We start from the raw sequence: 20,160 nt of genomic DNA on the forward strand, positions 1-20,160 counted from the left end.
TTACAGGGATTTTTAGATGCAGACTTGGGAGGAGATTTTGATACCAAGAAAAGCACAACATGCTACATTTTTACTTTGGGAGGTACTGCTGTGAGTTGGAAGTCTAAACTGATGGATCAAGTGGCCTCAGAATAATTAAGAAGGGGGGTTGAATTAATTATTCCTAAACCTTTACTAATTAAAAATTTACTCTTCTAAGGCTTTTACTATGTTGTTAAGAGAATAAGGAGTAGAAGAGAAACTTAACCAAAAGTAAAAGCGGAAATTAAAATGCACAGCGGAAAGTAAAAGAGTAGGGAAGAAGGAGACAAACACACAAGAGTTTTTATACTGATTCGGCAACAACTCGTGCCTACATCCAGTCCCCAAGCGACTTGCGATCCTTGAGATTTCTTTTCAACCTTGTAAAAATCCTTTTACAAGCAAAGATCCACAAGGGATGTACCCTCCCTTGTTCTCTTTGAACCTAGTGGATGTACCCTCCACTAGAACTGATCCACAAGAGATGTACCCTCTCTTGTTCTCAGTCAAGAACCCAAGAAGATGTACCCTCTACTTGTACCACAAAGGATGTACCCTCCAATGTGTTAAGACAAAGATCTCAGGCGGTTAAACCTTTGATGCTTTGTGAATGGGGATACAAAAGAATTCTCAGGCGGTTAGTCCTTTGAAAACTTTTGTATAAGGGAAAGGGAAGAATCAAAAGAATTCTCAGACTGTGTCGTTTTGAATTCTTTGACAAGGGAGAAGGGAGACACAAAAGAATTCAGGCAGTTAGTCCTTTGTTCTTTTGGAAAAGGGAGAAGATAGACATAAAAAGAATTCAGGCGGTTAGTCCTTGGCGAATTCTTTTTGGCAAAGGGAGAAGAGATGAAAAGAATGAATAACACAAGTTTTCAAGGTTTAGAAAACCAGAAAACTTTGGAAAGCTTTTGGCACAAAGAAGAAGAAGAAGTTCAAAGAGATTCAAGGCTTGTAAATGATTGTATAAGATTGATATGATTGTTTTGAAATGCAAAACAAAGTCTTGCTTTTATAGACTCTTCATGTCTGGTCAAGAGGACCATTTAGAAGAGTTAAGAATTTTAGAAAAAAACTTAAAACCAATTTGAAAAAGTCAAAAACCATTTGAAGAGTTACATCTTTTGATTTATTCAGAAACAATCACTGGTAATCGATTACCAAATCAGTGTAATTGATTACACAAAGCTTTTATATGAAAGGATGTGACTCTTCACATTTGAATTTGAATTTCAACGTTCAAAGGCACTGGTAATCGATTACCAAAACATTGTAATCGATTACAGTTTTTTTGAAATCAATTGGAACGTTGTAAATTCGTTTGAAAACTTTTTCAAATTCATTTTGCTATTGGTAATCGATTACAACAATATGGTAATCGATTACCAGAGAGTAAAAACTCTTTGGTAAACATGTTTTGAGAAAAAATCATGTGCTACTCAGTTTTTGAAAAAACCTTTTCATACTTATCTTGATTAAGTCTTCTCTTGATTCTTGAATCTTGATCTTGATTCTTGGAAGCTTGATCCTTGAATCTTGAAGTGTTCTTGATTCTATCTTGAACTCATTCTTTCTTGATTTTATCTTGAACATCTTGAACTCATTCTTTGATTGACCTTTGAGCTTTTTGTCATCACCTTGGTTATCATCAAAACATATTTGAATCAATCTTGATTCATCATGAAGCTTTGCTTCTACATAAACTTCAAAATAGAGTTGCTCTCTCAACCACGGAAGCCGAGTACATAGCTATCTCAGAAGCAACTAAGGAGATGATTTGGCTAAAGAATTTTCTCAATGAATTAGGGAAAAAACAAGATAATGCTCCAATGTTTAGTGACAGCCAAAGTGCTATAAGTCTTGCTAAGAATCCAGTCTTCCATTCTAGATGCAAGCATATTCAATTAAGATACCATTTTATCAAGGAGTTGATAAGTGATGGAGACTTATCTTTGTTGAAGATCTTAGGATCAGAGAATCCAGCAGATATGTTGACTAAAGCTGTTACAACTGACAAGCTAAGGCTTTACTTTGCGTCAGTTGGCCTTCAAGGATAATTGAAGATGAAGGTGCTACACTAGGTAAAGAGTCGATGAACTCATTGCTTACAAGGAATTGCTAGAGTTTGGAACTTAGAGCCCAAGTGGGAGAATTGTTAGAGTTTTGTGGTCTTAGTCCCACATCGCTTGGATTGTTAGAGTTTTGTAGTCTTAGTCCCACATCGCTTGGTTTGTAAAAACTTGTGTCTCATTAGTGTTATATATAAAGACACCTTGTAAGCTTTTATGCGCAAGAAATAAAAGTTCTCCTAGTGTAGCCGTGGACGCAGGAACATACATTGTGTGCTGAACCACATTAAAACTTTGTATCTTTTCTCTCTTCCCTTTGATCATTTCTCTTCTTTTATTGCTCTATACTAACACATTCTTCTTACCATTCTTTCCTTCTGTGTCCTTTCCATTCAGTTCTTCATCATTCAGGTATATTGTTGTCAACCCTCATCCTTTTTCATGTCTTTTTTTTGGGGTGGGTTTTGCTCTAATGACAGTAGTATGTTGTCGTTAGAGGTTTTCCTCATAGGGGAGAGTTTAAACAACGACCCCGCTCAGCTCCATGGTGATTCTGACGTCCCTAGTGACCAAGTCTCCAATGTTCATGCTGGCGATGTCATCACTAGTTGCATCGTGGTTTGCCCTAACGCGGGTACTACCGCTTCTACAGGTGGTCTCACCATTGAGAAAAAGACCCACCCTTATTTCGTTGTGTGTTTTATTCCTATGGAGGATGAGGTTGAGTCCCCTCGGTCGAATCCTCCTCGAAATACCATAGATTTATGCTTAGAGGCTATGACGATCCAAGTGATTCCACGTTGGCCATTCATTCCTTCTCTTCCTCCCCTTAGAAAGCCTAGTGTGACTAAGGAGTACCTTCCCATTGCTCTTCTGGCTTACTCCTTGGTTCATGAGGAAGTTAGGTCCTATGCAAGTAGTTTCCTAACCTATGAGTCCATCGTCGAGTTTCTCAACTTGATTGAATTTTGTCACATTGGTCGCTCATATGTGATGTTTGTTGAGTCTTGCCGGGAAAGTGAACATGTTTTCATACGTGCTTTTCTATGTGAGACTCATGTTATGTATATTTATTCATCTTTCTTCTCCATACATCTCCTCACTATTCCTTTTGATAAATTTAAGGTTGACGTTTTGAGAGAATTGAATGTCGCTCCTACCCCTAAATTCCTTCATCATTATACTATTAAGGAAATTATAAAGAGTGGTTGGATCTCCTTTACTGACATTTTCGATAAGGTAGTCATCAGACCCTACACCACCTTTTACAAGAATTGTAAGGTTCATTTCTTCCAAGTACGCCCTGGACCAGAATCCATGCCTATTTACTTTACTTGGCAAGGGGTTCCAAGATTTCCCTTCGATTAGACTTCATCACCTACGAAGTTCATTAAAAAGTCTGTCATTTACATGTCCAATTCAGATCAAGAAGACATAGTTGTTCTTCATAAGTTTCCTAGAGGCCTTCATTGCAAAACCTTGGCGGACCTTCCCTTTCCCATGACTCTAGATGCTGACTTGGATTAGGAGTCTTTTATTTGGATATATTATTATTATTATTATTATTATTATTATTATTATTATTTTGCTTCTACTAACTGAGCCTTTCTTTTTCTAAATGATAATGGGAAAATTTGACTCCCAATCGATCAGAAAGGCTCAAGCTGAGAAGGTTGAAAAGGCCAAGGCTAAGAAAGCTTAGGCAAAGAAAGACAAGGAGAAGCAAAAAAAGAATCCCTAAGATGATTGGGTTCCTCATCCACCTCCTATTATCCCCGACATTACCATCCGAGAAGTGTTGGGTTACAAGTGTGAGGTGAAGTCCCACATCGGGTAGAAGTGGAAAGGTTGAGCACCATATAAGTAATAAGAAGACCCATAAACCTGAGCCTTAAGGTTTTGGGTTAGAGTGTGGTGTCAGGTTTCCTTATGTGGTGGCTCGTGATCCACAGGTGTACCCCTCAAATCTCCCCAACAATTGGTATCAGAGCCAATGGTTCGACTTGGTGACCGGCTCAGATGAGTAAGATGGCGGCGCAACGTGCCCCGCGGATGGACATTGGGTAGAAGTGGAAAGGTTGAGCACCATATAGGTAAGGAGTAGACCCATAAACCTGAGCCTTAAGGTTTTGGGTTAGAGTGTGGTGTCAAGCTTCCTTAGGTGGTGGCTCGTCGTCCACGGGTGTACCCCTCGAATCTCCCCAACAATTGGTATCAGAGCCGATGGTTTGACTTGGTGACCGGCTCAGATGAGTAAGATGGCGGCAGTGCAAGTACCGCAGGTGGGCAAAATGGCTATACTCGTGGATGATAATGACTTCCGCTCGAGGGGGAGACTACTATGTTGTAGAGACTCACACTTGAGGGGGAGATGTGTTGGGTTACAAGTGTGAGGTAAAGTCCCACATCGGGTAGAAGTGGAAAGGTTGAGCACCATATAAGTGAGGAGAAGACCCATAAACCTGAGCCTTAAGGTTTTGGGTTAGAGTGTGGTGTCTGGCTTCCTTATGTGGTGGTTCATGGTCCACAGGTGTACCCCTCAAATCTCCCCAACAAGAAGATCATGGGCCTTCGAGTGGAGGTCCTTCAAAGAGGGAAAGGTTGGAGCCAGTATCGGTTGTCATTCCTTCTGTCACTAAGAGTCACCCCACTTTCCTGTGTATAAAGGAAGGGGTTTCTTCTTTGCGAGGGAAAGATTTTAACCTTAAGGCTCTTATTCAAGCATCCATGCTCGGCCAATTTGATCGAGACATGGTGAGGGAGGTTGGTCCTCATGCATTAATGGATTCCATTACACATTTTGCTACTAGCTCTTGGGGAATCGTCGAATTCTAGGGTGATGAGTTTGAGAGAGCGGACATCGAGTGTTAGAAGGCATAGTTTGATTATGCCAAATAGGCTTTGGTTGAATCTGCTTGTGCTAAGAGACACTACTAGGGTTAGCCAAGGAATCTTGGGAGTCTCTTGTGTATGCAGAAAATAAGTTAAAAGAGGATGAATCCCAAGAGGAAACTTATCGGACCCAAATTTCTACCACTAAGGATTCGTCTAAGGCTCTCCAAGAAGAGATCGAGTGCCTCAATAAGGAAGTTGCTCTCTTTAAGGTGAATACCGATAAGATCGAAGAGAAGTTGAAGACTGATCTCGGCAAAGTAGAAGCCGAGATCCTAAAGACCTATGAAGCTGGGTTTAACAAGGCTTTTCGTCAGGTTAAGTACTTTTTTAGAGATGTTAACACTTCCCTATTTGATGTTGACAAGGATGTTATTTGTCAAGGGGAGTTAGTCAGTGAAGTTGAAATGTGTGTGGAGGAAGTGCTTGATTTGGCTTGACATGTTTTTTCTTTTGCTTTGTAAAGGCTTAGGACCCAACCCATCAAATAGGGTCCACTTTTTGAGTATTTATGTATTCAATTTTCATTCTCTAATCTTTAGCAATTACCCACAAACATAATTACTTAATTCGAAGCCGAATTGTTTTATTTTTCATTCGAGTATTATTTTTGAATGGTTGTTTTATATCTTAAGCCAAATAACTTAGTTTTGTTGGTCTATTTTCAGCCAGGCTTTTCTTTAAGTTTTAGTCTTATTTCTTAGCCAAGTAACTTCTTTCATTTTGCTTTATATTTAGCCAATTGAATTTAGTCATCTTCAGTCTAATTTTAGCCGAATAATTTAACTTTTTGGTCTTCATTAAGCCCATCCTCTAAGTTATCTATGGTCTATATGTAGTTGATTGCTATTATCGATCTATTGTTAGTAAGCCAAAAATTAATTTGGTCTTATTTATGCTTCAAATCTGGTCCTTAGTTGAAGGAACTGTTAGTTTTACTCAGATCTATAAAGTCATTAATCAACGATGGAAAGAATATTTTTATTCAATGTGGAATCCAAGTGTGCCTCATTAAAACCGCTTTAACAAAAAACCTCTTGGGAAAAAATGTTAGAGTAGAAAAAAGAGTACATCGCCACTTACATGTTTAGTTGTGGTAAACTTGAGATGAGTAACATTCCATGTCCTTAGAATCACCTTGTTGGTTATGTGCTCTAGTTGGTAGGCATCGTTTCCAAGTGCTTCAGTAACTCTGAAGGGTCATTCCTAATTTGTGGGTAGTTTACCTTCTCTAGGGTCTTTTCAGGCTTCTCCATATTTCCTTAGTACCAAGTCACCTGTTAGGAAATTTCTTGGTTTGACCCGACTATTGTATCTTTTTTCAGCTCTTCTCTGGTACAACTCAGCTCTTATGTAGACCTCTTTGATGGTTTCTTCAGTCAGATCTAGTGCTTCCTTGAGCGTCTCATTATTACCTTCTTCTACGAAGTTCATATTTTGAAGAGAAGGTTCGCCAACTTCTAATGGTATCATTGTATCTGATCCATATGAGATTCTAAAACTGGTTTTTCTTATTGTTGACTGTGGAGAGCAATGATAGGCCCATAGAATGGCAGAAAGCTCCTTGGTCCAGTTTCCTTTGGCCTTCATAACTTGCTTTTTTAACTCTCTGAGTATGACTTTATTGGATTTTTCAATTTACCCATTGCTTTATAGGTGTCCTAGTGAAGTTGATCTTTGTTTGATCCCTGAACTTTCAAGTAACTTCTCGACTCCTTTGTCAATGAACTGTGTTCCATTTTCAAATATCAAGATGTTGGGGATGCCGAATCGGCACACGATACTCTTCCAAATGAACTTTCGAACACTGGCTGCCAAGATAGTGGTGATGGGTTTAACTTCTATCCACTTTGTGAAATGGTCAATGCCTACTAGGAGATATTTTACTTGTCCTTTTGATAGTGGAAAAGGTCCAAGTATGTCTACTCCCCAAATGGCAAAGTGTCATGGTGTCGCTGTGCAACTCTTCAACAGGTAGATGGGGAATGTTGCCAAATTTTTGGCATTCTTTGCACTTCTTCACATATTCTTCACATTCTCTTCTCATTGTCGACCAATAGTACTCGACTTTGAGAACTTGGGTTTTCATTGATCGAGATCTTGAGTGCATTCCACATCCCTCTATGCATCTCATTTATTACATATTCTGACTGATCACGAGTTAAACACTTTAATAAGGGAGCAGTGAAGCCTCTTTTGTATAGGTCTCCTCCCTCTATCACATAATAGTTGGCATTTCTCTTGAGCCTTCTTGCCACTGTTGGATTTTCCCAGAGTGAGCCCTTCTCCAAGAAATCCTAAATCTCAGTCGTCCATTCACAATCGTCGGGAGTTACACTTGCCACAACCTTGTCCAGGCTTGGTTCTAGGATTATTTCTTGGATGCCTATTCTATGTGGCTTTTCTTCTTTATACTATCAAGATTTGATAACAAGTCGACTCTCTAGTTATTCTCTTTAACAATATGTTGAAGCTCGAATTTGGCAAAATCCTTTTTGAGTCAAGTAGCCATAAGGTAGTATCTCGTCATTTGTGGATCTTTGGTTTGATATTCTTCGTTCAACCAACCTGTGACAAAATTTTGAGGACTTGGCTAATGTAATAGATGAGATTTTGACTTTTCCTTCTTCCACTATGAATATCGAACTTATAGCATGTTCAAATACTACTATACCTTGCTCTTAGCTCATCCAACGTTGTAGGAGGCTTTTTGCATATGTTGTTTGAGAATATCATCGATGTCAAAGTGACGTCTGGGCTCAAGTCTCAGATTCAAATTGAGATTGAGCAGAACCTCTTCATGAAGTTGTGGAATGGCTTATTTTCTTCTTGCTGAATTTTTGTGAATGCTACTAGAGTAAGGTGGTGTGATCTACTAGTCACATATTGAGCTTCAAAACATGTAACGAGTGTTGAGAAGGAGTCTATCGAGTTTCTAGACAGGCGAGTGTACCAGTGAAGCACTGCACCTTTCAAGTTAGTCAGGAACACTCGGCACATAAAGGCATCATCATTTGTGAACAAGTTCATATGTGCCACAAATGCGTCCACGTGCTCATCTAGGTCTGAGAGTTTGTCATAAAGGTCTATGTTCATTGTCTTCCATCCAGGTGGTAGTTGAGCTTTCATGATCCCATGAACAAAGGGATGAAACTAGTTCTCCATGTTTGTTGTCTTTTGCAGTGATTGTGTAATCGATGGTGTTCCTTCTCTCAATGTTCTATTGGCTTCATTAGTCTCAACTTGGTGAGTCTGATGAATAGAGTCGTAGAGACTGAGTGTGTCTAGTGATCATCTTGAAGCTTTTAGTATTGTTCTTTGAGGACAACATTCTCCTTTCAAAGGTTTTCCATCTCTTGGTTATTCTAGTGTGTCCACATCCCTTTGTAAGGCAGCGATCAAATCATGATCGTCGAGCACCTGACGCGGGAGGTCCACCACGGTTGCCAGACTCCCATTTTCGAGGGTCCCTATGGTAGGCATTCCAAGTATGGTGGATGCCTACCCCCATGGTGGTCTTTCTTGGTTGGCTGTAAGGGTCGAAGGAGAAGTTTTCACTTGCCCCACGATAGGCGCCAAATGTTCTTATCGGATTTGGCAGAACTTTCTCACGGTGGTGGTCCTCCATGAGCTCCTCCACAAACGGTGGTGTGATGTACCTGCAATAACATTCTAACGCTCAAGTTAGAGGCATGGAGATTAGCAAGTATTAATATATGGGTTAGAATGAGAATGCTTTTCCTGAACCTTGATGAATTCCTTTTATAGGGGTGAATATGGATGCTTAGATCTTAATTTCCCTTTAGAGATAATGTAATTAGGGAAATGTATGATCTTATTTTATCTTTCATTTAATAATAGACAATTTTTGAATTTAGAGGCTATCTCTTATCTTTCAGTTAAAAGATAGAGTTTCTCTCTTTCCTTATTTAAAATTGTCATATTCTTTGAATCTAAGTAGTCTACTTGGTTGGCTGCCGAGTGCGAAGGCCTACCAGTTAAATCTCAATAAGATTATTACTTAAATTTAGTTAATCCCAAATTAAGTTTCAATTTTAAATCTTAATACATCATATCATATCAAATCAAATTAAATGCATTTTTCTTTTCTAAATACATTGGATATTAACCATATTATAATCTTAACCAATTTCAATTATTAATTTTTTATTACCATAACATTGGTGGAAAGTGTTCATCAGATTCGCTGACTATTAATCTTTGTTAGATAACCTAGTTGCATCATCACTTGACCAATGACTTGTTGGTTAACCAATCTCAATTTAAATTTTTAATTTTTAATTTCGACATACACATCGTATTAATATCCACACAAAAAATATTATTGGATCATGACAACAAATTTGGGCCGAAACATAAAAATATTATATTTTAATTTTAAGGCTTAAATATGTTTTTGATCCTTAATATATATCCAAATTTTGAGTTTGATCACCAATAAGTTTTTCCTTCGCATTTGCTCCCTGATATTTGAAAATTTTACTTTAAGTGATGATGTGTCTATTAAGTATTTGATAATGATATTTGTTTAGAAATTGCCAATATTCAATTCAAAATTAAAATTACAATTTTTAAAGGTTAAAATCCGCTAGAATCAATTAAAGTAAAAATTAAATAAAATCTCTGGCAATGACTCCTTCCCAAGCCTAATCCATATCCCTCCATGCATAAATGTAGAAGCAAAGCTTCCAAGATTATTTTGATTATGCCAAAGATTATTAAAGATTCATTCAAACAAGATTAAAGAATCAAGAAGATTCGAGTGAAGATTCAAGTGAAGACTCAAGATATGCAAGAGCCTCAAGAAAAGCATCAAGATAAGTATAAAAAGAATTTTTCAAAGAAAATATTGAATAGCACAATTTGTCAAAAAGAATTTTTTCAAAGAAAAATCTTTTACCATAGTTTTTACTCTCTGGTAATCGATTACCATAAGGCAGTAATCGATTACCAGAAGCCTAAAACAGTTTTATAACTGTTTTACAAAGAAATAATTGATTACCATGGGCATGTAATCGATTACCAGTGTTTTTGAACATTGAATTTCAAATCTCAAGAGTCACAACTTGTGACAAAATATTTTCAAAATAGTGTAATCGATTACACAATATTTATAATCAATTACCAGTGGTTTTTGAACGTTGGATTTCAAACCTCAACATGAAGAGTCACAACTTTTGATAAAATAAACTGTGTAATCGATTACACCATTATGGTAATCGATTACCGGTGACTGGTTGTGAAAAATTGCCAAGAGTCACAACTTTTAAAGTGACTAGTTTTTTTTAAGAAATTGTCAAGAGTCACAACTTTTTTAAAGTGACTGGTTTTGAAGAAATTGTCAAAAGTCACAACTTTTAACGTGGTTTCTTCAAGAGCCATCAAATAGCTATAAATATGCGACCATGACACGAATTTCAAATAGAGATTCTCAACATCTTTCTAAAAGTTTTTGTTCAACACTTGTTTTGTCAAGAAAAGTTCATTGGACAAAAACTTGTGTTATTCTATTTTTTTCCTCTCCTTCATTCTTACAAAAAGTTTTTCAAGAGACCTACTCTTGGTGATTGTTTTCAAGAGAAGGTCTTCTTGGTTGCAAACACTGAACACAAGGGACCAACGTTCCTTGGGTTCATTGCAAGAAGCAGGATTTTCTTCTTGGTTGATCACTGGACACAAAAGACCAACGTATTTTGGGTTCATTGCAAGAAGTGGGTATAACTTCTTGGTTGTTATCACTGGACACAAGGGACCAACGTTCCTTGGGGTTCATTGCAAGAAGTGGGAATAACTTCTTGGTTGTAATCACTGAACACAAAGGAGGGAAATCCTTTGTGGTTCATTGCATGTAAAGGATTTTACAAGGATAGTGGAAATCTCAAGCGGGTTGCTTGGGGACTGGACGTAGGCACGGGTTGTGGCCGAACCAGTGTAAATCCGGTTTTGCATTCTCTCTTTCCTTAATCTCTTTTACTTTCTGTTGTGTTTATATTTCTTTAAAGTTACTTCTCCTTATTTATTATTCAAGTAACTTATAATTAAAGAAATAATTGAATCTAGGGAATATCTAAGAAAGGAAAATTTTCAATTAGGAATAGTCAATGAAATCTTAATTCAACCCCCCCTTTCTTAAAATTTCTGAGGCCACTTGTCCAACAATAAATGGACAATTCGATCATAAAAAACACTTCTACTACCAAAGATGCTACCCATATAGATTAGTATTTCACTCCAACATTATTTGCATTTCAATTAAAAGCGATCAATCAATCACTCAAGGGGAACTCCATAATGGGCATTAGAGAAATACACTTAGAGTGTGTTTGGATGACGGAAATTAAAATTCTGAGAAATTTTAAATTCTAAGAATTTCAAATACTTCAATTGAAATTCTTTTATTTTCAAAATTTTGTGTTTGGATAAAAAAATTAAAATTGTGAGGGTGAAAGAAAATGAATGCAAAGAGAAGAGAAGATATGATTGATATGCTTCCAAAGAGAATAATATTGATGCGGCATGGGGAGCCGTAGGGGAACCGGGACACGGCGGCGTACACCATCATACCTGACCACAACATTCAATCAACGGCGCAAGGCATGGCCCAGGCCTTCCGCGTTGGTGAGCACCTCCACCACGTGATAGGCAGCGATGGCTACTCCCTTGACTGACGGGTGCAGTTCTACGTGTCCCCCTACACCCGCACCCGATCGACGCTCCACGAGCTCAGACGGTATTTCTTGAAGAAGATGATCATTGGCATGAGGGAAGAGTCAGGAGTTCGAGAACAAGATTTCGGAAACTTTCGGGTGGAATAGAGGATGAAGGTTATAAAGGAAAAACATTTTGGAAGGTTCTTCTATTAAGAAAAGAATTTCAATTTCTCACCTTTTAGAAGAAAATTAAAATTCCACCTTTTTAGTTATTTAAAATTACAAAAATTTAAATTCTTCATAAAAAAAAACATTCAAACAATGAATTTTAGATTAAAGAAATTTAAATTCTTTGATAAATTACTTTCCTCAGTTAAAATTCTTTATCCAAACACACTCTTAGGGAATGTAAAAGATTGAACAACCAATTCGAGTATTTCCTCAACCACAAAAGCAAAGAAGGCGCAAAGATACTTCGATCATAAAAATTCACAAAAGCATGAAATAACAAAAAAAATATTATTTAAAAATAAAGTTTTAATTTTACATCTACAAGTAGGAAAATAAATCCTAATTAAATGTGAATCAAATCAGGTCAAAAGCGAACCCAAATCGAAACACATAACTAATCAAAAGCACATGAATTTGGTGACGACCTTGTTGCCTTCGGAAACAACATGCATGGCCAACTCTACCTCAGCCTTGTCAACGCGTTCTTCTCCCAGCCCTACTAACATCTTTGGTTTCTTCATCAATGACATGTTGTTCAAATCCTTTAAAGACGTCCAAGATCAAATTCGCCGTATCCAAGGCAAGATCTACCTTCATGAGGGACACAAGTGACAAGGGGGTTGCTAGCAGTGACATCGATCAAGATGCGATGGTGTAGTCTTGGGTTGTGAATATCCAAGATTTGGGACTCAAGGCGAAAAAACATGATCTTGGCATTGGGCTAAACCTGGGTGGTGTCGATGGGGTCACTCTACTTGATGCCGAAAATTGAACTTGGATGGTGACAACGAGATGGTTCTACTCGACATTGGAGATGGTGGTAAGGGAGAAGCCTTCATATATGAGGCTGGTTCCAGAGAAAGGAAAAGAGAGAGATGAGTTTGTTTGTTGATACAAATCCCAAGGAAACAAAATGATCGAATAAAAGCTTGGCGTGTTAGCGAGGGAAGGTGACATCTTTTGCATGTGTGTTTTTTATTGCTTTAATTGATTTTGACGGTTTTTAAACTACTAGAAGTTGTAATTTAATTCTTTAGATGACTACTAGCAATTTCTAAATAGCCACAAGTTATCTTTCAATCTATTTAACGAACATGTCATCACTTAACTAACAGAGGGACCTACAAATAAAGATAACAAACGCAAAATTCACACACACACACACACACACACACATATATATATATATATATATATATATATATATATATATATATATATATATATATATATATATTAGGGATAAGAACATATTTAAGTCTAATTTTAAAATGAATTTGCATAAATTTCACCTTCTAAAGGAAGAAATGAATGTATTATTCAGAGACTGCACATACAAAACAAAAGAAGGGAAACCCTCCATCTAATACATTTTAGAAAAATTAAAAACCAATTTTGCCATTCTATTTGTCACTCCATTGTATGCTGTGCACAAGCAATTTTTTAGGCTTGAACTCATGTTCATTCAGTGCTTCATTATTATGTCTATAAAATACTCTTGCTCACAATTCTTGCTGAAAAATTCTAGCCCTGAAAGGGGGGGTATTCATAAATTTCTCTATAATTTCAAAACTGTTATCTCATTAATTTATTTGCATTAAAAAAAATAAGAATTAGATATTCACTTTTAATAAATAAAAAAAGACACATTATACTTTATTCCTTTAAAATACCGGTGCAATACACCCAATTAAAGATTGAAGGTAGTAATGCCTTTTCCCCTCCCAATTAAATGAGTTCCCGTCTACCACATCTATACTCAGTACTGAATAATTATGCCATGAAAAAAAAAAAAGTCAATGCAGAAAATATCATTTCATTTGGCTTCAGTTACATTCTCTACATTACAAGCTCACAAACCATTGGTTTGCTCCTTCAGCAATCGCTGTAGTATTCAATTTTATGATACACCTAGGCCTTCTACTTTAGGGAGAATCGAAATGAAAAAAAAAAAGAGGTTAGTTAAACAATGAATGAATATGTGGAGGTCATAAAGGTCCTCAGTGCCTATGTACATAAATATATTATGATCATAGACTATGTTATCTCATGTTGCAACATAGGGGCTTTCCCTTTTGTTGCAACTTGTCCCACATACAGGTCATTTGTCTTGGAGATTGGTAATGTGCAGTGTAGTAATCTTCAATGCACCCAAATTGGCAGAACTTGAAGCTGTGCACATACTCAACTGGCCTTGAACTGTTGAATTGCTCTACCCACATTCCCATGCTAACATCCTCCATTTTAAATAACTACAACACATTGAATTTGTCATCAATAAACAGCCAACACTTTCGCCCAATATGTCAAGACACAAGTATATATAAACAAACTAGCAGACTTAAACACATTCATGCAAGTTCACATGCACGTGCACGAACACACAAGAAATGAGGTAGAGACTGGCAAACACAGTCAAGGACAAGTAAACAAGTAAAGATCATTTGTGAACATACTTTTAATCTGTGCTCCTCGAAGTTGGATACAATGAACTGGGCAATGTCTGCAGAGATTGTATAGCCTGGACCATTAGCATAGGTAGGATACTCTTCCTCTGACCATTCCTGATAGTTATGAACAACAAATTTCAAACAAAACAAAAGGCATAAAACAGTTAGCAGTTTTCTCATGCAAAGCAAAGGCCATGTCATGTAATGACAATTTCAGTCTTGAAAATCCAAGGCAATGAGTGTCACGAGTATTTGCATAGAACTTCAAAACTCAAGCTCATTGAAATGCAATCATGTTACGTGTGAGTTGTAACTCCTACAGTCATATGCCTAGACAGAATATTTGATCAGTTAAGAGCAGAATACTAAATAATGTTCAGTAATCATCCACTCAGAATCTCACAACATGCAGAACTTCAGTTAATGACTTAGAAATTCAAATGCACAACTTATATCAAATGATTTCATCAGCCTGTCCACATGGGATTCTAGGATGAAGATATTTAGGCAACAAACTTTAATTCATATATGATATATTCAGAAAGAATACCCATGATCAAGGTCTTAGTAGTTTCTTTAAATACTCAAATGTAAACAATAAACCTTTGAAGCATTTTGGGAAAGTTAAAACTGTGGCTACAGAATTAATGGAATTTCAACAATCACCAATACTGCATCTAATAACAATTTGCAACCATGCACTACAAAAAACAATTAGTAAAAAACTCAGTAATGATAAAGAAAAAAAAGTAAGCAATTGTGATTAAGCCGTAATCCACGATATAATATAGTAAGCTAACTAAACATGCCAAAGAAAGATAGGCAATAAATAGAAATCATAAAAGCAAAACTATGAGAAAAATCATACCTCATATGTTACTGCCCATTTGCCAGAACGTAGGGGCCTATGGTGGTAATTCATATTTCCTATATAGAGACTTCTACCACTTCCTACTTTTCTTGCTTCGCTGATGATAGACTCTATTCTGACAAACGTGTCATCATCACACTTCATGATATACTTGGCAGCCACTGAGCGAATCTGCAAATAACCATTTTCAATAACAGCCAATAATATACAAGAAACTGAGATAATATTCTGGGAACAGAAAATTTAAAACACAAATGAGCATTATTCAACTCTGCCATTACTCACCCCATATTCAGTGATAGCTATCGTCTTCAACACAACAAGGTCATAATGATCCATGTAGGGGACTATAATAATATCGCCAAAATAATCTGCTTCTTTCTTTATCTCCATATTTAAATCTTTCCTTCCATGCTATTATATGAGAAATGAGAAATGAAAAAATAGTAAATATTTTTAACAAAAGAAAGGTAGTTGCAGATTATATTTATCATTATTGGTGGGTAGGGAAGATGCATTCACTCTTACCAAGGCAACAAAGAACCGAGATACGACATTTGAAGATTTGATTAGTTTATGTTGCATCCATGATTTCCTTACTGCCATCCGCTCAGCAAAATGGTTGCCAGCAGAAAGTATTCCAATGAAAAGCTCCACATTCACGTGTACAAGAGGTGGAGCTTTCCATTGAGGAAGCAATTCAAGATGCATCTGTGGAGCAAAACTTGGATGTGATGTGGGTAAGGAAGCTGCATATATAGAGTGCACATCAACATCCCCTTTTATGGATAGACCAGTTGAATCCTCAAGAGAAAATCCCTGAGAATATAGCATAAAAAAATTAGATATGTCTGAATTCACACAATAAAAGGAAACATGATCAGTGTACCAACCGTGCGATAGGGAAAAGATGTCACATGCCTTCCATCCACACTAACATGGTAGCCTTCCATGCCAGCACTCACGGTGAGAACAAACAATCTAGCCTCTACAAAAGGGTATGGCCAATCTATAGTAACCTTCTTAGTTCGCCCAATCAGTCTGGTTAACCACCATGTTGCCTTTGCCTCTTCTGCATGGCTATCATCATCACGAATCCACTTTTCACATTTCACCTGTCCATCAACTTTATAAAGCACATAAAATCAAGAGGTCAATGCCTTGACTCTGATATGCTAAAGAGAAAAATGAAGCACACCAAAGAAAATGAAAATGGAAATAACTGAAAGCAGTTGTTCCTTCTTTCTTTAGTCTAATTCCCAAGATCACAATACAGATCATCATGAATCAACTAATGAAGCACCTAATGCATCTTTGCAGTGTATGACAAACCCCCTACAGCTACTTTCAGTTCAATGCCATTGGAAATAAAAAAATGCATATCATTCTAAAATGCATTTCACATCCACAATTCAAAACCGGGATGCCAATCGAAGAAAACACACAACATTAGCAACCTTTTCTAAACCGAAAAAGAGAAAGGTTGAAATGAATCACCTGTATCCTCGTCAGCTCGGGACTTCCATCCCTCACACCTGAGAGCAGAACCCCACTGCATCCTGTAACAAGTGTTCTGCTCAATCACAGGCCTCCCACTATAATCCCCCTTCAACCTGGGATTGAAATGCAGTATCCTAGGAGGCTCTTCCTTGTCCACACTCTTCAAACCCTGAAGCTCCATCATGAACTGCGACACCATTACCTTTCCCTCCTCTTCCTTCACCACAGATATCTTAGGATCGTCCTCCCAGTGAGCCCAACGTGGGGTCCCCACAACAGTCACGTGAGACCCCAATGTCAAACCACAAGGAAGCACCATCACCATGACCCCTTTATTCTGCTTCCTCAATTCAGACCCAGATAATGAAATTGAATGCTGACACGAATCAGAAAGGTTCTCAGCCTTGAACCTTGCCACATTCATGGTTTCTTTCACACTCTCAACTTGTTCCCAGAGCCTCTTCCCTTCAACCCAAGCATGCCTAGCAGCCTTGTGGAGTTCAGAAAACATGTTTTCTTCCACAGTGGTGTCATTCAAAGCCTCGATGAAACTCAAGGTGGAAACTTTCTGCAAACCCTGCAAGGCTTTTCGATGCAGTGAGCCTTGGAACACCCCTTGTGAGGGAAAGTTTGAGGCTTTGCTGGAATGGGTACGTTGGTGTTGATCTTCATTCCCCAACAATGAGGACACTGACACAAACCTCGTTCTGAAACCAAGAGAGGTTTCGATTTCGAAGGTGGTGAAGAGCAAGTAGAGGAACATCACAGCCATGAAAATTTGAAGAGGTTTAGGCCTGTTGGGTAGGACCAAAAATGGGTATAGCTTCTTCACCCTCTTCATTGTTCTAAAAAATCACAAGTTTTTTTGTATCAAGTTGAATAGAATGAGGTGATTGGTGATTTCTAAACCCTCCCAGAAGAATCAGAAGCAATGGGAATTTTTTTTTTTTTCGTTTTTGAGTAACGTTCAATGCATCAACAATGGCTATGGCCTTTGGAAGCTTAGCCGTAAAGTGGAAAAGAATCAACAGGGGCCAGCTTGTGCACACCCAAATTTTAATCACATAAATGCAAAAAGAGAACCAGAGAAAAGCCTTGTCTCCATGTAAAGATTGAGATTTTGTTAAAAATTGATTATTTAATTTTTTATAAATTTAAATTTAATGTATTATGTTGTAGAGTTTCGTACCACCAACATCAAGTACCTGAATCAATTAATTAATAATTTTGAATTCTAATATTAACTATGTAATTGCTTAAAATATATGAAGGAAGAGTTTCATGTTTATAATATTTTATCTTAAATAAAATTATCTTTCGTAAAAATTTGTATGGTATGATATATGTACAAAAGAAATGTAATGAAATTTTTTATGCTATTATTTAATACAGTAACATTATGTTTAAATTATATCTACTATCAATATGAATTTAATTTGAAATTATAAGATTAGTTAAATGACCAAAGAGAAAAGATGTCATTGGCTCGAATCTTTCATTAAAGAAAACTAATAATAAATTTTGGTTGATAAAAAAAATGAAATTGATTTAAATGAAATTCAATTTGTAGTTATTTAATTAAAGTTTGGTTCAAATTTTGTAGATACACAAAAATCTCAATAGGAAAAAAACATTTTTATTAAAGATGGTGAAACATCTTTTAATAGAAAATAGTTATTCTTGGTATATGTGAGAGATCATGAGTATTCTCAATCCACTTGGTCAAATAAATATTGGTGGATAAAAAAATTGATTTAAATGAAATATTATTTACTTAATTAAAGTTTGGTTCAAATTTTATAGATAGACAAAAATCTCAATAGGAAAAAATTCTTATTAAAGATGGCTAAATAATTTTTTAATAGAAATTAATTATTTCTTATCCTAGGTCAAAAGATTACGGGTGTTCTTCAGTCCACTGTTGCATAAATTATTTTTTACTCATATGAACGTAAACCTTACCCGATTGTAAGTGAACCTTACACGATTGTGTAAATCCACTAGGTTAATAGAAATTAATTATTAATAAAGTTAATAAATACTTACTATTATAATATAATAGAAAAAATATTATTAAAATTACTATATTTCTGGATTTTAATTTCAAAATACATATTCACAACATTTTATAATCACAATCTATTAAACCTTGTTTTTACAAATTTAGAAAAAGAAAAATGCAATCATCTAATAATTTATACCAGCTGAGGTGTGAAAAATTCTCTTTTATGTTATGGGGCAGCATTGAAGAGTTAGAGAGACATGTGGTCATGAAATGTACACCTCACATTCTTCAGCCTCCAGCTCCAGCTGGGGTCAACTTGTTTTTATTCTCTATCAAGCAACAGAATTTGGCTTTTCAATAAAATAATATAAACTTAGTTGCTTTACATTGCATGAGTTAAAATATTGCTCTCTTTATTTTAATAAATTAAAAGGTATTACTTTACATAGAAGAAAAGGCTTAGAATTGTGTGGGAAGATCGAAAAAAACAAAGGAAAAAGTGAATTTGTTTTGATTTTGAAAGTTTGAGTTGGGAACTGGAAGACCGTTGTAATAACGAGTTCTTTTGAAGTGTGGGGACCCTTAGCGTGGGAGATGGCTTTTGGACACAGAAGAGAATGGCTTGGAGATGGTGATGCGTCCAATCCGGTGCACTTGAAATGGACATGTCACATGTTGTTTTTAGGCATTTTGTTTTCCTTTCATTTCCCCAAGAGCGTGTTTGGTAACAGGAAATATTTAGTTGTCGACGAGTTCATGGGAGATTTAAACATATCCCCAATGTGGGAAATTTCTTGCAAATGTGGGATTAAAGTGAAAATGAGATAGACTGCAAACATAAGTTTGAGAGATCGGGTAAGATGGTACACAATTGTGATTTGATTTTTAAATTTTATCTGTGTGGATAATTCACGTGACAATAATTTAGTGATGTATATATTGAAATAGAAATTATCAATAATCCATGTGTATTTTATTTTTTGGAATAAGGTCTTAAACGCTTATACCCAACTTGACCTATAATACAATTATCAATTACTCCAAATTAACTGTTACCCTGTGTTTGGATGGAGAAATTTAATTAGGTAAAGTATTTCAACAGAGATATTAAATTACCTTTCAATAATCTAATATGTTTGGATGAGGTATTTTAAAAGTAATTAAAATGTTGTCATTTTTACAAAGTATTTTAATATACTAATTTGAGATAATTTGAAATTTTCATTAAAAAGCAAAGAAATTAAAATTTCCTGTAACCCTCTCTCAGCACACCACACACTATGAACAAGCGTTCTCTCTCTCATCGCACGCACACCACGAGCTCTCTCTCCCTCTCAGCACACCATCACAAGCTCTCTCTCTCTCTTTCACTCTCAGTAGCGTCACGAGCTACCACTCCCTCTCTGTGGCTTTTCTTCTTCTCGCTGGTAAGTTCCTCTCTCCCTCACTC

At 36.4% G+C, this 20,160-nt stretch overlaps 1 protein-coding gene across 1 annotated transcript; it reads right to left on the reverse strand.

Annotated features, from left to right (window-relative positions):
• Nucleotides 1-13,671: 13,671 nt before the first annotated feature.
• On the reverse strand, nucleotides 13,672-17,798 carry LOC100814480 (hydroxyproline O-galactosyltransferase GALT6). The gene is made up of 7 exons (XM_003553163.5): nucleotides 16,703-17,798; nucleotides 16,099-16,331; nucleotides 15,734-16,024; nucleotides 15,491-15,619; nucleotides 15,203-15,376; nucleotides 14,341-14,448; nucleotides 13,672-14,136 (listed from the first exon to the last, which is right to left on the reverse strand). The coding sequence occupies exons 1-7, from the start codon at nucleotides 17,544-17,546 to the stop codon at nucleotides 13,927-13,929; spliced, it is 1,989 nt and encodes a 662-aa protein (XP_003553211.1). The 5' UTR covers nucleotides 17,547-17,798; the 3' UTR covers nucleotides 13,672-13,926.
• Between the last annotated feature and the right edge of the window lie 2,362 nt (nucleotides 17,799-20,160).

The sequence above is a fragment of the Glycine max genome, chromosome 18 (assembly GCF_000004515.6).
Source record: "Glycine max cultivar Williams 82 chromosome 18, Glycine_max_v4.0, whole genome shotgun sequence".
Lineage (NCBI taxonomy): Eukaryota > Viridiplantae > Streptophyta > Magnoliopsida > Fabales > Fabaceae > Glycine > Glycine max.

Coding starts and splice junctions, on each gene's coding strand:
- LOC100814480 (XM_003553163.5), bottom strand. CDS start 17,546: ATGAAGAGGGTGAAGAAGCTATACCCATTTTTGGTCCTACCCAACAGG. Junction 16,332..16,702: donor CCGAGCTGACGAGGATACAG/GTGATTCATTTC, acceptor TGCTTTATAAAG/TTGATGGACAGGTGAAATGT. Junction 15,377..15,490: donor TAGCTATCACTGAATATGGG/GTGAGTAATGGC, acceptor GGTTATTTGCAG/ATTCGCTCAGTGGCTGCCAA.